The sequence below is a fragment of the Podarcis liolepis genome (genome assembly GCF_965112155.1).
Source record: "Podarcis liolepis genome assembly, chromosome: 5".
NCBI lineage: Eukaryota > Metazoa > Chordata > Lepidosauria > Squamata > Lacertidae > Podarcis > Podarcis liolepis.
Genome location: NC_139556.1, coordinates 34,206,260 through 34,223,716, shown reverse-complemented (window position 1 = coordinate 34,223,716; position 17,457 = coordinate 34,206,260). Strand labels below are relative to the sequence as shown.

The window sequence follows — 17,457 nt, the reverse complement described above, 5'->3', positions numbered from 1 at the left end:
AATTCTTGGTGCTGCCAAAGCCCTATTTTGACCAGCTTAGAAATAATCTAGAGCAGGGGTAGCCAATGTTGCGCACTCCAGATGTTGCTGGACTGCAGTTCCCATAATCCCAGACCATTGGGCATACTGGCTGTGGCTGATGAGAGTTGCAGTCTTACAGTGTCTGGAGGGCACCATGGTGGTTCCTGCTGTCTCAGGGAATACCCCACCCTCTGCAACACAGAGACTAGTTGAGATCTCTAAAAGAGATGATGCTCTTGAGTCCACCAACATTGGGCATGAAGTTAAATGCCACCAGAAAGCAATCTATTAACAGTGATGGCTCTTGGCTCATGAAACTCCCTCCCCAGGTGAGCCCACCCAGACACGTCCCATTGCAGTCATTTGACACCTAGTGCGAAGAAGCATTTGTTCTGCCTGCCCATATGTTTCTAAATCTGGTTCTGTTATCTTCCAGTGCTGTCAACTGCTGGCTTTAAAACGAGACTGTTAAAAATCAAGCTATTTTATAAGTTTCATGATTCTTGCTTTAATTCTGTTGTAAGCTGCTTTGAGCATCTTTTGGTGGAAAAGCAAACTCCTAAATTTAAATAAAGAATAAATGCATACGTCTAAGGGTACTGGTACTAGGTCCAGCGCCGACTGTTACTTAGGTCTGCATTGCTGCACTTGGTAACTTGTGTTTGCAAAGGCTGTGCTGGCCTTACTCTGGTGGTCTCCACAGTAGAGTACGATGGTTAGCTGTGCATCCTTAAATACTCAGAGCCGCACATCAGGAAATCCTCACTACCAGCAGCTCCCTGGTGTATGCCCACTGCATTTTTAGCAACAAGCATTGGGTGTTTGTGCTTTGTGTTCAAGTGCAGTCATGGAAAACAGGAGGTTCGTTCCACCCCTTCCCATTCCGGTCTTTTGAACTGTTCCAGTGTAAATACTGCAAAGTTCTGATGTGGAAAAATCAAGGGCAAGGACAGGACCGCCGACCTCAGTGTGGTTTCAAGTTTGCAACCTGTGCCAGGGGGTTAGCTTGGTGCTGCAGAGGTGACAGGCTTTTTTTCGTGAATACACTGTGCCACCCAGGCCCCCTGAGACCTTTCTTTATTACTTTAAGGTTTCGTGACTTCACAGCCGTCACTGTCCGCCTGACCAATGAGAGTGGGAGAAACAGATTCCGAACCCTATTGTAAAGCCGGGTGCTTCCGTGGCTGTAGAACTGATCTCCTCACTAACACTGGACAGTAATGAAGAGGCAGGTGTTCAGGTAACCCCTGTTTCTGCTCCTGTTCCAGTGGTGTTTCAAGGGTCACTGCATCTGGAAGACTTCAGAACAACCGTACAGCCAGGATGGCAGCTGGAGTTCCTGGTCCAAATTTGGTTCCTGCTCCAGGACTTGTGGGGGTGGGGTACGCTCCCGCAGCAGGAACTGCAACAACCCACCGTAAGTTTGGCCCTTCCGCTAGGAGCGTCGTTTGGGGAAATCGCATCTGGCAGGGGACAGAAGGGGCCTCTCTTTCTTCTAATGCATCTGGGTCACCGAAAAACAAAAAAGGCAGGAGGAGAGTTTGTGAAGGAACAGTAGAACAAGTCATAAATGAATTGCAATAAAACAAAGCAGAAATTCATCTAGTAACAACTGAAACATGTGATCTGTATCCTTGAGCGATATTTCAGTTGCTGGGTTTACCATTTTATGCCACAGATATGAGCTATCTCATATGCATGGTTCTATATTTAAAACTAAATGCATTGGTTAGTTGGACTGAGATTCTGGCAGTTTTCAGAGACTGCACTCTGTTTTACCAATCATCATCATCATCATCATCATCATCTATTATTTATACCCTGCCCATCTGGCTGGGTTTCCCCAGCTACTTTGGGAGGCTCCCAACAGAATATTAAAAATAGAATCAGACATTAAAAACTTCCCTAAACAGGAGTGCCTTCCAATGTCTTCTAAAAGTCAGATAGTTGTTTATTTCCTTGACATCTGATGGTAGGGCGTTCCACAGGGCGGATGCCGCCACCGAGAAGGCCCTCTGCCTGGTTCCCTGCAACCTCACTTCTCGTAGCAAGGGAACTGCTAGAAGGCCCTCAGCTCAGGACCTCAGTGTCTGGGCTGAACGATGTGGGTGGAGATGCTCCCTCGGGTTTGCCCGAGCTTCTGATGCAAAAATTTTGGTTCAAAGAAAAGAAAGCGCTAAGATTAGAAAGCATGGAAGTGAATGCAATTTCTCTTTAAGTTTTTTTGGGTGATAAGAATGCAGGGCTCCCTAAACAGCAGCGTGCTTGTTTTCCAGCCCAGCCTACGGAGGGCGCCATTGCCCAGGTGCCACGTACGAGTACCAAGTCTGCAATACAGAAGAGTGCCGTGGTCCCTATGAGGATTTCCGTGCCCAGCAATGCTCCAAGAGGAACTCTTATTACACCCACCAGAACTCCAAGCACACTTGGCTTCCCTATGAACACCATGATGGTAAGGCATTGAGACCCTGCTGATCCACCCTGAATCGAGAGCTTACTGAACTGGCCTGACTTCATACGCTAGGAGAGAGATCGGCTCACTCTTATCATCACTGTTGTTTCCACACTAGCTGGACATTTTAGATGTGATTCATGCGCAGGCGCCTCCGCCTTATGTGCTCCCTATCCTCCCAAGTGGCTGAGAGGAACAGTTTGAAAGCTTCTGCTTTTAGCTGGCTACAGTTTACCATGTCATTTGAACCTGGAACTGTGGTTATTGCAAACTATGGTTAGCTTCAGCAAGCCAGCTTCAGGAACCACAGTTTGATGTTGCCTCCCCCCCCCCCCCAATTTTCATAGTCAAGTTTTTATTAAACTTAAGAATCTTAACATATATAATCCAGATTTAAAATTTGTTATACATTTCTCTTTAAACTTTGGCTTCCTGCCTTTCCCTCCATGCTGTTCTTAATCCCATCCCATTGACATACTGCATTCTAATAAACATTTCACCTAAGACATTTTCTTCTATTTCATATATTATCAAACTTCTACCGATTCTCATATTTCAAATCCTGTTTGCGATTTCACCTGATTATAATATTCTTTCAGTTGTTCCAAAAAGGGCTTCCATTCTTCTGTAAATAGTCTGTCATTTTGGTTTCTTATTTTTGCTGTTAGTTTTACCAGCTCCACAGTTTGATGTTGGCTTTTGAAGTTGACCGTAGTTGGGGTTGTTCACCGCCATCGGGCAACACAGCGCATTTCATGGTTAAGGGGAAATCAACGCAAAAGCTTTTGGATTCTTCCTCTTGGCCAAGAGGCAATGGGCAGCATGTGGACCCAAGGCTTGTTCTTGCTTGTGCATGTTATGCTAAACAATGATTCAGCGTCAGGTACTCTTTAAGCCGTCCCTTCTCCTGCTAACCTAGCAGTTCAAAAGGACGTCAAAGTGCAAGCAGATAAATAGGTACCGCTCCAGCGGGAAGGTAAATGGTGTTTCCATGTGCTGCTCTGGTTCGCCAGAAGCAGCCGGCTGCCTCGGCCAATAAAGCGAGATGAGCACCGCAACCCCAGAGTCGTCCACGACTGGACCTAATGGTCAGGGGTCCCTTTACCTTTTTACTCTTTAAGCCAGAGCCAAGGTCCTCCTATAAGTGTATCAAGAAAAGTCTTAAGTGGGGGCATTTTTAAAAATCTGTTTCAAAATGGAGGATATGAAATGCACTCCAAACCTGCTAAGCTCTTTCACACGTTAAAATATGGTACACATGTGTTCTGTGACCTCCTGATTTGAATGCCCTATGGGAAAACATTTGGGATAGGGATGTTTGACCAGTACAGAGCAAGAAAGTTCGCATATACAGAATGTTGGGCTTCAAGAGGCACTTGAATCCCATTTGGATGGGTGGAAAAAACGCTTTCCAGGAGCAGAAGGCAAGGTGGACTTCAACTCAAGAGTAGTTAATGTGGTGCTATCCAGATGGTGTTGAACTCCAGCTCACACCACCCCCCTCCAGCAGTTTTTTTTTGGGGGGGAGGGGGCTCACCATTGACAGTGGAGGCAGCCCTCCCTCCACTCCCTGAAGTGAAGGGTGTTGTGTGTGTTTTGCCACTGTTGCATGTGAAAACGGCAGCAACTGCGTGTGTAGCCTGGGTGCCATTTTACATCCTCCACAAGGTCTGGACCCAGCTTCATTCTGGTGCATTGTGTGGGGGAAATGGTGGAGAATAGCCAGAGAAAAATTCTGCAAATTCTCCATTTTCTAGGAGGGTGAGGAAAATAAAAAATAAATCTCTTCTGAGAACATTGGATCAGCTGTACAAAATACTGTGGTTTCACTTTTGTCAGAAATCCACACACATAGTACCTAATACCTCTGTGTATTTGTTTTACTGCAGATGCCCAGAAGTGTGAGCTGATTTGCCAGTCTGAGGAAACTGGAGACGTGGTATTCATGAATCAAGTTGTTCATGATGGCACAAGGTGCAGCTATAGAGACCCATACAGTGTCTGTGTGAGGGGAGAGTGTGTGGTACGTAATTGAACTTGCTGGTTCATCTGTTTTCCTATACATTTTGTGTCAAAAGGAAGAGCAGAAGACATTGACAAACCACATGGGCAGTCATAACCCATAGGATAGTTTTATAACCAGAATCATACACAAATGAGACTGGGGACTTTGTGAGGTTGAGAAAAATGGAAAAGGGGGAAACAAGGAAAGCATCAAAACAAGGCAAATGTGTTTGTGGCAAGTGCAGAAAACTCGCCAAAAGTGATAGGGGTGTTTTTTTTTTTATGCTCACAAAATAGGAAACATGAGTAATTTCAGCTCAGTCTTAGTTTAAAATTCCTTTCATGTTGCCATTTTGGTTTGAAGAGATATTAAGAAGTCTTTGTTATTTGGGTCTTTAGCCAAATTTCCTCACTGTTATTTGGGTTGCATGGAAGGGAATATCCCCACCCTGGGTGTGTATTTGAATTTTGCACACACCCTTTTACAATACATTCATTTAGAGAGTAGTCCGGTGGATGTGTAGGGAGTTTGCTTCTAAGAACATGGGCATAGGATCTCATCCATCCTTCTTTATTCCTACAGCCTTGCAAAGCAGGCCTATGCCTTGCCATTTTGCAGACGGGGAAACGATCCACGAGAGATCGTACTTGCTTGAGGCCACCCAGCAAGTTCGTAACTGAGCGAGTGGCTTGAACTTTGCTCCCACAAACCCAGAACTCCTCACCAGACAACCGCACTGGCTTTTTGTGTGTTGCTGCTATTCATTCGCACCACACACAGGGCTGTAATTGTGGTGATTGCAATAAATCCTCTGGCTTACTATTTCAGTATTTATAGCACACTGTTCAGTCGCTGAAGCTGAGCTTGCTAGATATAGAATAAAACACTGGACAATGCTGATTGCTTCCAGGATAATAGGAAGATTTTGGTTGAGTGTGGTGTTGCAAGATCCAAAGCAATTTGAATACCATTACACCCACACACCCGCACCAAACATTTTCTAAAAACACTTGGGGTCATAACTTTGTTTTAATGATACTGGTGATACATTGACTCTATCTATCTAATCTGAAGCAAAACTCTATCTGTGTATATATTTTCTCTGTGTTTGTGTTTTTCTTCTTCTTATAACAGCACGTTGGGTGCGACAAAGAAATCGGCTCCCTCAAACAGGACGACAAGTGTGGTGTTTGTGGGGGTGACAATTCCCACTGCCGGACGGTGAAGGGGACTTTGGTCAAATCCCCAAAGCAGGCAGGTGAGAGTACGAAGACAAACTTCTCTTAAAGGCGGAGAGGCAAGGACCTAGAGTGCTTCTAAGACAGAGTGTCTTTTAAAATTTTCCTTACAAGCTATATAGATTGCCAGAATTAGCAGCAGCCCTTTCCCCGCCTCTATTATTGGAGGGGGAAACTATTTAAATTGGAGTTAATGTGAGCTGCATCTAGTGTTTGCATAAACACTGGTGATGGAGTGTATCTGTATGACGACATGCAGAGTGTGCACCAATGAACACGATCAGCAGGGCATTTCTGGAAGTTGCCTTCCCAGTAGCCATAGTCTCTGAGTGACTGAGGATATGAACTCATCCGAGGGATTCCATCCATTTGTATATATTGACCAGGCAATGCGCAGAACATCCTGTTTGTTCTCTAATTTTGTGTATATTCTCCAATGTCATTTGAAAGCTACATGGGTTGAAATTTCCTGTTTATGCTCTCCATCTGGGCATATTCTGGTGTGTGTGTGTGTGTTTCTTATACACAAGTACAAATTTCCTTATTCAAAAAAATGATATAATTGGCTTCCTGTACTCAAGATCCGCAGAACTGGATTGGATTACTCAGTCCATGGGGGACATCTCCATTCACTTTGAATGTGGTTTTGTGCCGGAGGTGTCCCTAGGGTGTCAAACACATACTTAAATAAACATAGCTGTAGCAAAAGTCAAAAGAGAAAAATACTTGTGTGTGTTTTTCAAAGCCTGTTATTTCCTGCAGCTTCAGAGAGTCTAAAAGCGAATGTTTCGTGGAACTTATCTCTGACTGTAGCTCTACCCATTTTTAAGAATGGTTTCTTTTCTTCACGATTTTCAGTGGGTGCTTTGAAAATGTTTGAGATTCCAGCCGGCGCCAGGCATGTGCAGATTGAAGAGATGGAGCCAGCAACCCATACAATTGGTAAGAACCGAAAATGGGTTTAGGTAGACGGGGTCGATTTTGCCTGACACTCTTTATACAAAGGTCTTTTTAACAGTTTAGTTCTCAAGAAGAGCTTGTTAAAGAGATTTGCAGGGTTCAGTCCAGTCATCATTAAAGCACTTTAAAGCCTTGCTCATCTGAACGGGAGAAAACAAACTAAAGATGTTTAACTCTCTCAATGAAATAAGTGGGGTTTTAAATTTTGGCTGGATCTCACTACCCCCCCCCCCATCTCCATCAAGCTAACTTTGGGTATTAGGCCACAGATTGCTAACACCACATGTCAGATGCACATTAGTATTTATAAAGTTGTTTTTCCTCTTTCTCGTCCTGTGCCAGCTTCATTAATCGGTGTGTGTGTGTGTGTGTGTATTGTAAATAAGCATCACAGGCTTGGGTTGTGTGTTTGCATATGTTGTGTAATCTGAGAAAAGGACTACATGGGAGTATCTCCTAACAAGCAATTCTTCACCGAACTCAAAATATTGAGGTGCAAAACTTTACAAGTAAGCCTATTCCAGATCAATTGACATAATACCCACCGTAAGATATAAGGGTTTTGAAGGGCTGTTCCACAAATTACTGCACGTGATAAGCGCTTAATCTGGAGTAAACGGCAGGCTAGTCCATACCCTGGTCTGAAACTAAACTAAAACAGATTCCCCCATATTTATCTTCGTTTCTCTTGTCCTTCACCTTTCTTCCCTGTTTCCCTCTGTTCTTTGAGCATCATCATTACACAACTATTAAGCCCCTTATTAGCCCATCTGAATCTGACAGCTTTTGTAACACGTTGCAGCATCACAGTAGACATTTTAAATTGCATTCCACCAATGTGCTTAGTAACGTGATATCAAACCTTTATTATTATGATGATGATGATGATGAAAGGAAGTGTGGGTGGCAGGAATTGATCAATTGGTAGATAATGTGAAGCAGTGGTTTCCCTCCCTCTTGTGCGTCTGTCTGCATCTCACGTCCTGCTGTCTGTAAAATCTGTGAGACTTCTGGTGGAATTGGCTGTGATCCTTTATTGCTGCTCACACAATGCTCCTCTATGCACTGTACAAACTTGGAGAGGTCCAGACTGGAAGCCAAATCTCTCGTGCTCATAGGGGGAGAGGAAGGGGAAGAGAGAGTGTATTCCCCCCCCCTTTCTGTTTACAAGCTCTGTTAATTCAGAGGACGACTTGGAATGCCAGGCATGATTTAAGTGTGCCAGCTGATTACAAACCAGCCAAGCAAAATGAAAATGAACAATAAAGAAGACGGAGGGGAGATAGATTGGGGTTTTATTTTCTACCTTTGCCCAAGAAGAGAGGCAAATGTATTGCAGAAGGTCTAGCTTTAAAGAGTACTGTTTTTACGTTGCAGCAAAATGTCCGTCATACTGATGGATGAGGAAGTGTGCAGAAGGAGAGCCTTTATATTGCAAGAGGTCTTGGCTTGTGTGTGGGTGTTTTGCATGTCTGTATGTATGCATATGTGTGCAGCACCAGGTTTTGCTTTCATTGTGTCAGTATCCCAAGCACAGCACTGCTCCTCCCTCCAGGAGAGTCGTAGAATCATAGAACTGTAGAGCTGGAAGGGACACCACAGGAATGGGAACAAAGCTTGGTTCATGATTACCCCAGTTGCCTCCCTTTCTCTGCACCCTGGGGCTTGTTTCTTGGTGCAGGACGGAATCTTGGAAGACTTTTCAGCCCCTAGGCACTCAGTGTGATTTAGCAAATGGGTCCAATTTTAAAAGTTATCTTAAGCCATCTCAAAAAACGTCATCCGTGCCAAATTATTTTATTGATTAGTGAATTGTATAGCCTGCTTTTCTCCAAATGGTTCCATAACATAATTAAAACACAATATAGTAAAAACGTAAACATAAATCAAGTATGCACACTACAGGGGAACTTGATCCCCTTGGGAAGGGGCGAAGTGTCATGCTTCTTGCCCTGGAACAGAAAGAGAACCTACCCAGCTGACACTGACACAAAAACCCCCATACATACAAGAGAAGAAAAGCCTTGAACACTCTTGATTGCCTAATGCCCAAATTCTGCTGCATGTAAAAGGACGTTGATGAGCGGAGATGACCCTGAGCACTTCTTTCCCCCACAGCTGTTAAGAACCAAGCCTCTGGCAACATCATCCTTAATCCCAAGGGCAAAGATGCCAAGAGCAGCACTTTCCTGGAGATGGGCTTGGAATGGGAGTACGCCATTGAGAACAGCAAGGAAAGCTTGAAAACCAGCGGGCCCCTGCATGAAGCCATCAGCGTCCTGGTGAGTCCTGGAGAGAGAGGTAGATGCATGTGTATGCTCAGCAACACATGTGCAGTCTCCCCCCACTTTTCTTTTTGCCCTTTAAGCCTTTTGCTCAACTGCACCAGGCAAAACTATTTCAAAGCATAAACTTAATTCAAGAGCACTTCACACAACCAGTGTTGTTTGCAGAATCCATGCAAAAAATAGGAAAGTTGGCATTTTCCTCTTTTGCACATGAGAATGAGAGAGAGAGGCTAGGTTCAGGTTGAAACACAGCTGTCCTTTCCCCCTTCGCTTTCCATTCACTGGGCCACGCCTGTGCCTTTTAAAAATTTCTGCTGGAGTTTCAGAGGGAAAAAATAGCCCTATTATATTTCCCCTTATGAAATTTAGCATCTTATAAAAGACTTTAGTTTGGCTTTAGCCCTTGGGAGCCTGGATCTGGTGGACTCAGCAGAAAACTGAAGAAGTGTGCACACAACTATACATTTGTGAAGACTTGTGTAGCAAGTGGAGAGGGCATTTCGTCTCTCATTGCTCTTTCTTCCCTTTCCCTGCATCCTAGGTCATCCCGCAAGAAGACGAATCCAAGAGTAGCTTGATGTACAAGTACATCATCCATGAAGATCTCCTTCCTGTCATCGGAAACAACAATGTCCTCCTGGAAGAAATGGACACCTATGAGTGGGCCCTTAAAAGCTGGTCTCAGTGTTCCAAAGCTTGTGGAGGAGGTATTTTCCTTGCCCTGCATTGCTTGGTTTAAGTGTCTCAGATGCACTTCCAGTGTATGGAATGTTCCTTGCTTGCAGAGGTCTGATTCATGTATGAATGTCTATCCCAGGACTGCATGCATGAACCGACTCTTGAAAAGCAGTGTTTTTGAGGTGTTCATTCTATGGTACTTCATCCATCACTTTTGGTTTTGTAGTCAGTCTTTCAAGTAACGAACCTGCATGTGTGAAACTAGCTGTTAGCTGCTGTGTTTGGAAACCTTGAGAAAAATAAGAGTGCCTTCTTTGTTGCAAGCTTTCGACAGGTTTTATTTAGGTGTTTATTTCAATTGCTTAGTGTTAAACATGAATTCTTTAAAATTGAATGTCTACGCAAGTGGAAATTCTGGTTCCAGTCTAGGAATGGCATGTTGAGTGTCACTTCAGGCAAAGCCCAAATCAGTCCGCTTTAAAGGGAGTAATATTTTTTGCATGCTGTTACTGGTGCTGCAGGGTAAATCAGGACATCCCCTGGTGCACATTTAAGTGTTCCCACTTCCTAAATCTTGGCATCAGTCATATACTGGGATTGCACCCTATAGTTTCTTGATGTTACCAATATGAGAAAAGGAAAACCCCTGGCAATATTAATATTCTTGCATTTTTGAGGCAAGTAAGCTGCTTTTAAGAGAGTGTGAGTTCAAACTTTAGATGGGGGTCACAGTTCTTCTCAGTGCCCCTTTTGAAAGGAAGTGAAATAATAAATATTGAGCAGATCAACACAAGCTTCTGTCCAGAGCATTTAAATACACAAAGCAGGTTTTGAAAAGCCAGGTCAGAATTTGCTGACTCAAGCCTGCTAACATTGGAGTGGCATAAACTGCATTTCCAGGGATATGTCCTGGGAACAGCTGACAACGTCCACCCTACACACCCCAAGTTGTGTTGGAGACTAGGGTTTGATATCTGTGTTGTTCTTTATTGGGAAGGTGAGTAGCACATCAAAGCAGCTTCCTCGGTCGTCCCCTATCTATCTTTGTCTCAGCAGATATTACATCAGAAATATTGCCCCACCCACACCAGTCACCCATGTGTGGAGCTGTTGGATTCTGACCTTGTTCAGTTGTGCTTGAGTCCAGGGTGAGGGATCAGCTCCGCTCCTTATAAGGAGCGGTTGCACTAAGAAAACTGGCTAGGCCAGAAATGCCCTGTGCAAGGCAAGAGTTGCAGCCTTCATCTGTCCAAATGAATGGAAATACTTGAGAGAAGGTACTCCGATCTGTAGACACTTGTATCGTAGACTGGGGTGTTTTACAAGTAATCACTGTGCTGCCCTGGGGTTGCCAAGCAATCACAGTAGGCTGTCTTTTGTGGGCCGTCCTACGAAGTGAAAGCCAAGCCTGAAAGACCGAAGCTGCCGATTACACCAAAACCCAGCGTCCGTTTTGTACTGCGTTTGCGATGCAGAATGCTTCCTGCACCTTTGCTTCCCCAGAGCAGTAAGGAGCTAATGGTGGCAGCAGCTGTGTAGTATCCATCCATCCATCCATCCATTCATTCATTCATTCATTCATTCATTCATGTGATGCAAAGATGTGAATGGGAAGCAGAAGTCACACACACAAATACTGTAGTATATTGAAGTCCGTTTTTCAATGGGCACGTTTTCTGTATGGCTGTGCTATCTGTGTAATATGGCTGTTGAGTGAAGTGCCCTACTATGCAAATGAGCATGGTGTGAAAGCGGAAACAAAAATGGGGAGGGGAAGGGGGAGGATTTCAGCTGCCTCAATGAGCCTGTGTTAGTCAGAGACAGAGGCGGGAAAAGAGAGAAGTGATTTTATCAGGTGGCATTCATCCAAAATTAGTTTCTTATGCCGCATGGAAGTTGCCTATCTGCCCCTGCTGGGCACTGTGACACCAGGATTCCAAATAGATCACTTGCACTATTTTTTAACATATTTGTTGCATCATGACACTTTTTCAGTGTCTTTACATAGGGCTCCCAGGCTATCTCCATATATTGTCTGGACCTATTTTCCACTTAGTTGACAAGAGTACAGTCATACCTCGGGTTACAGATGCTTCAGGTTGCGTTTTTTCGGGTTGCAGACCGCTGAAACCTGGAAGTACCGGAATGGGTTACTTCCGGGTTTCGGCAGTCGCGCATGCGCGGAAGTGCTAAATCGTGCTTTGTGCATGCGCAGAAGCGCCGAATCGCAACCTGTGCATGTGCAGACACACAGACGTGGGTTGCGAACGCTGTGGGTTGCAAACGTGCATCCCGCACGGATCACGTTTGCAACCCGAGCGTCCACTGTAGAGTAAGTACATCAGGTGCCTTCAGACCATTTCCTGGACCTCCCAAAAGCATTAGTGCCTGTCAGGAGGATGCCCACACATCTGTGTGCCTTGAGCAACCTAGACATATTGGTTCCTTCATAGCTGTAGTTTTGCTTCTGCTGTTTTGCAGGAATACAGTATACCAAGTATGGTTGCCGGAGGAAGAGCGATAACCGGATGGTGCACCGGAACTTCTGCGATAACGGGAAGAAACCAAAACCCATCCGTAGGAGATGCAACATGCAGGAGTGCACGCAGCCTTTGTGAGTCATTTTTTCATTGTCTTAAAGGTCCAGGGGCCAATTCACACAACCATTTTTGAGGTGCAGAACTCACCTCAATATTACCACGGTATCGTGGTCTTGTGAAATAGCCGTATGTAATAAAATATCAAGTGAGTGAAAAACCATTGAGATCGCTCTATTTATCCAGAATGCAGCAGCTAGACTGGTGACTGGGAGTGGCCGCTGAGACCATATAACACCGGTCCTGAAAGACCTACATTGGCTCCCAGTACGTTTCCAAGCACAATTCAAAGTGTTGGTGCTGACCTTTAACCTAAATGGCCTCAGTCCAGTATAACTGAAGGAGCGTCTCCACCCCCATTGTTCTGCCCGGACACTGAGGTCCACCTCCGAGGGCCTTCTGGCAGTTCCCTTGCTGCGAGAAGTGAGGTTGCAGGGAACCAGGCTGAGGGCCTTCTAAGTGGTGGCATCCGCCCATAGCTGTCAACCTTCCCTTTTTTTGCGGGAAATTCCCTTATTTCGTTGCTGTTTCCCGCTGCTATCCCAGATTGTTAGATATCCCGTAGACTGTCTCCAGGACAGGTGAGGCTGCTGATCCCTTATTTTCAAATCCGAAAGTTGACAGCTATGCACCCACCCTGTGGAACGCCCTCCCATCAGATGTCAAGGAAATAAACAACTATCTGAGTTTTAGAAGACATCTGAAGGCAGCCCTGTTTAGGGAAGTTTTTAATGTTTGATTTTTTTATTCTGTTTTTAATCTGTTGGGAGCTGCCCAGAGTTGCTATGGAAACCCAGCCGGATGGGCGGGGTATAAATAAGAAATAATTATTAAATTGTTATTATTATGAACATTGAAAGAAAAAGCCACCACGTGACTATCACTGCATAATAGTCATGTGAAATCCACTCTGGTGTTCTTGCTTTTGATAGATTCTTATTCTGTGGTTATTTGGCAATGTTTTTTGGTTAAGGATCATGGTATTGTAGCGCAAGAACTTAAGAAGTTCTCTGCAGGATCAGAGCAACTATATAGTTCAGCCTTTGATTTTGATCTGTGCAGAGCCAGACACCTATAACCTGAAATCTTAACAGCCTTCATATTTTCAACCTAGGTGGCCTAGTTCTCACTGAGATGGTAAATATGCATCTGGGCTAACTACCCTCATCCCTGCCTATAGAAAACTTACATGTCAAGGTTGGAAGCTAGGCTACATTCCTCCCCACCCTTGATATCTTGGTTTTTTCTGCGAAGAGAATTTGTTTTGTGAGCTTGTTCCTGCAGGCTGAAGTGGCTCAGCCCAGATTTATCCCGTTCAGTGGGAACCGAGCTGACGAGTCTTTCTGTTAAGAGTGTCTGGTTTTGCTGTTCTCTTTTCAGCTGGGGGGCTGAGGAGTGGGGGGCCTGCAGCAAGTCCTGCGGCAAGCTGGGAGTCCAGGTCAGAGTGGTGCAGTGCACCCAGCACCTACACAATGGCACAAACAGGACCGTGCACACAAAGTACTGCACAGGAGACAAGCCAGACGCACGCCGGCCCTGCAGTCGCGTCCCGTGCCCTGCCCAGTGGAGGACAGGTGCCTGGTCTCAGGTAAGGGGCTGCCGCCACTTGGCTACTATGCCACAGCCAGCAATTCATTGCCCTAAGCAAGGAAAATATTGACCCTTTGCACTTCTGCAGTGCACCACGGAGCACCTTGATTTGACAAGCAGCCCTATGACGTGTCAGAGCACAGTGGGACTTTTTAGGGAAGGAACCTTAGGCACCCAAGGCAGAACAGTTGTCCATCTAGCTTGACATTGTCTGCACTGATGAACAGCTGCTCTCCAGGGTTTGGGACAGGAGTCTTTCTAGTTGTTCCTGGATCCTTCTGCATGCAGAGCATATGTTCTACCAGAAAGCCATTGCCCTACCTTAATCCACAGCCTCATATTCCCTTCGCTCGGTGACAGTAAGCTTGGGAGCCAGGATCCCCAAGGATGATGCTTGTTGCTAGGAGTTATTTTTTTAAAGATACCAGTAGACACCTGTCCTTCCTTTGACCACAGCCCTCTCCTTAACAGAGCCTGGCTTACTAGGCTTGCTGTTAAGGAAGAGCCTAGCCAAATAGCTCAGACTACATGGCAATATTATTTTTCTTCTTTGACTGGATTTGAGAAGCCTTAGCTGTGCCAGGAGGATGCCTCTTTAAGAAAGAAAAAAGAAAAAGAAAAGCAAGCACAGAGCAGTGCCACTGGTATTATCGGGTGAGGAAAAACATGGCTTGAGAATGGTGTCGGAGCAATTACATTTGCTGCCTGCAAACAAATGAATTGTGGTTATGATGCAGCTTTTTAGACACTTTTGAGCTGCCTGGGAGTTCTTGTCGGAATCCTGAACATCCTAGACCTTGCAGCTACAGAGAAGTTCGAAAATATCTCTGGCAAAAACTGCTAAAGGATGTAATTACTGAAGTTGTCCCATTCTTTTTAGTGCTTTTCTAAATCTGTGTATCAAGACACAAACTGGCATTGTTTTGAGGGGGTCCTTTTCTTCCTTCCTTCCTTCCTTCCTTCCTTCCTTCCTTCCTTCCTTATAATAGTTTGGGAGCAGCCAAGTTTGTGAAGATAGATGGATTAAGCGAAGTGTTGTAGAATGTAAAATATTGGCATCCTCTCTTGCCCACAAGGTTGAGGGGATAAGTTACACTGCAGTCAAAAGAATCATTTTATTTGTATTTCTCAAACGCATACCAGTCCTCATCCAGAACCTCTGATGGCAGCTTTGATAGTCAGCCACTTGTTGGAGGGGAGAGGACATTGTGTGTTTGCGGTCGTCCCAATGCAGTGACTGAAATCGCATTTGTTTTGGGCGTATGAATACAGACAGAGGAACCACCTGCCCTGCCCCAGTGACACGTACTTCCTGCAGATCCTCCTTGCTGCCTCAGCCCTTTTTTCATGGGGGTATATTGGGGAAGTGCATTGAAATTGCTCCAGCCCTTCGTTTCCCCTTAGCCTTGATAGATGGGTTTTCCAGTGTGGTGTAGTGGTTAAGAGCAGTGGACTCGTAATCTGGTGAACCAGGTTCGATTCCCTGCTCCTCCACAGGCAGCTGCTGGGTGACCTTGGGCTAGTCACACTTCTCTTAGCCTCCCTCACCTCACAGAGTGTTTCTTGTGGGGGAGGAAGGGAAAGGAGATTGTTAGCCGCTTTGAGACTCCTTCGGGTAGTGATAAAGTGGGATATCAAATTCTTCTTCTTCCTTCTTCTTCTTCCTCCTCTGTGGCAGTGCTCCGTCAGCTGCGGAGAAGGCATCCAGCAGCGCCAGGTGGTCTGCAAGTCCAACGACAACAACCTTGGCCAGTGCGAGAGCGAGAAGCCAGAGACCATCCAGGTTTGCAAAATGGCAGCATGCCCAGGTAAGAGAAGAGCTGCAGTTGCAGAAGGAACGAAAGAAAAAATGCATGCAAAGTGAATGAAATAGATGCAGCATTAAAACACACACACAAGCGAAACATGGTGATGCCCATGGGTATGTAGCATTGTGCTTGTTTACACATAGGGGTTGGGTCATTTGGTGGTGGTGGTTGTTATTTATTGAATTTCTATATCACCTTTCATCCCAAGATCACAGGGTGGTTTGTACCATGTATTGTACATATGTGTAGAATCCTAAGGAGCCATGACACCTAATGACCCCCCCCTCAAGGTACTCTGGCATCCTGTTAGTCTCTAGAATGCCAGAGTGCACTTTATTTTATTCGAACCATTTGAATCCATTATTATAGGAAAGTCTCTGGTGTCCCACCTGCCCCAGAAAAACAAAACAAAAACTTGACTCACTGTTGTGATCTAGATACTTTGACCTGCCTTCCTTTTTGTTCCCCCAGGAAACCTACCAAGCGTCACAACAAACTCAGGCACCAGTGATCATGTGACTCCTAAGGTCCAATGGGTGCCTCAGGAGAGCGCCAAAAATCCTGTTACCAAGATATCATCAAGTAAGTGCCCTCCGGCTTCTGAGTTCTGCAGTTTGGATCATCACTTGTTCCCATCTCGATTTGTTTTTTAAAAATAAAAAATGCTGGATACTGCTCAGAAAAGATGAGTTTTGTAGAATATTAGAACAGTTGTTGAGGCTTTGCCAGGTCAAGCAGCTGACTTCCCGTGACTTTAATGGGTGAGAAGTTGGTGTAGGGGCGTAATCCAAGGAAAAAGAAACCTTCCTTTGCCTGGAATGCTTCTTGGGCAGCTGTTGTGTGCTTGAGAACGGGAAGCCGCCATTTGGGACCTCTTTGGGATTCTCCCCAGGCTGTAAACCCTCCCTGGCCTTCTTCCACAGCCTCTATAGAGTATTTTTGCCTTGCTGGAACGCGTTGGCTATTTGCAGTATAGTAACGCTGCAGAGAGCTTGCTGGGGAGACCATGCATTAAAAAGGGACTCAAAAAGTACTTAAAGAAGGTTTTAATAAGAAGAACAAAAACTCCATTTACACTAAATACATCAACAACAAACCAGACCCAACCACCAACCCATCCCCCAGGGTAATGGGAGAGCTAGGTGCTGCTCCTTATATACTACACCCAATTGCTGACACAGCTTAATCAATACAACTCAGCAGCGCCTGCTATGTTTCACAGCTGTAAAGCTGGGTCTCATTATTTTGCTCTGGCCCCTTAAATAATAATAATAATAATAATAATTTATTATTTATACCCCGCCCATCTGGCTGGGCCTCCCCAGCCACTCTGGGCGGCTTCCATAAAAACCAAAAATACAATAAAATATCACACGTTAAGAACTTCCCTGAACAGGGCTGCCTTAAGATGTCTCCTGAATGTCAGGTAGTTGTTTATCGCCTTGACATCTGCTGGAAGGGTGTTCCACAGGGCGGGCGCCACTACCGAGAAGGCCCTCTGCCTGGTTCCCTGTAGCTTTGCTTCTCGCAATGAGGGAACCGCCAGAAGGCCCTCGGCGCTGGACCTCAGCGTCCGGGCAGAATGATGGGGGTGGAGACGCTCCTTCAGGTATACTGGACCGAGGCTGTTCCACTCGATGTGTATTAAAGACATACACATCGAGTGGAACAATGGTGAACCTTTACATTTAAAGAAACCATTCAACAGAACGTAGCCTTGAAGTCTGATGACTCTTGCTTGCCTGCATTGGGTGGGTGAGTATAGAGGTAAAGAGTACCTTCATTGGTCTATGCACTCTGGCCTCTGGCCTCACCCACCT

At 45.2% G+C, this 17,457-nt stretch overlaps 1 protein-coding gene across 7 annotated transcripts in view; it reads left to right on the top strand.

The window, feature by feature from the left end:
- ADAMTS14 (ADAM metallopeptidase with thrombospondin type 1 motif 14) overlaps positions 1 to 17,457 on the top strand; it is a 77,997-nt gene that overhangs the window by 56,390 nt on the left and 4,150 nt on the right. For all 7 annotated transcript variants that reach the window (XR_014526175.1, XM_083503038.1, XM_083503034.1 and 4 more), the window contains 11 exons: positions 1,290 to 1,438; positions 2,298 to 2,473; positions 4,363 to 4,496; positions 5,613 to 5,736; positions 6,575 to 6,658; positions 8,795 to 8,958; positions 9,506 to 9,671; positions 12,124 to 12,256; positions 13,620 to 13,827; positions 15,508 to 15,637; positions 16,109 to 16,219. Coding sequence is in view for 6 of the 7 variants with exons in the window: in XM_083503038.1 (XP_083359164.1) it covers positions 1,290 to 1,438; positions 2,298 to 2,473; positions 4,363 to 4,496; positions 5,613 to 5,736; positions 6,575 to 6,658; positions 8,795 to 8,958; positions 9,506 to 9,671; positions 12,124 to 12,256; positions 13,620 to 13,827; positions 15,508 to 15,637; positions 16,109 to 16,219 (1,579 nt within the window). In the remaining variant the exon portion in view is untranslated. The remainder of the gene's footprint in view (positions 1 to 1,289; positions 1,439 to 2,297; positions 2,474 to 4,362; positions 4,497 to 5,612; positions 5,737 to 6,574; positions 6,659 to 8,794; positions 8,959 to 9,505; positions 9,672 to 12,123; positions 12,257 to 13,619; positions 13,828 to 15,507; positions 15,638 to 16,108; positions 16,220 to 17,457) is intronic.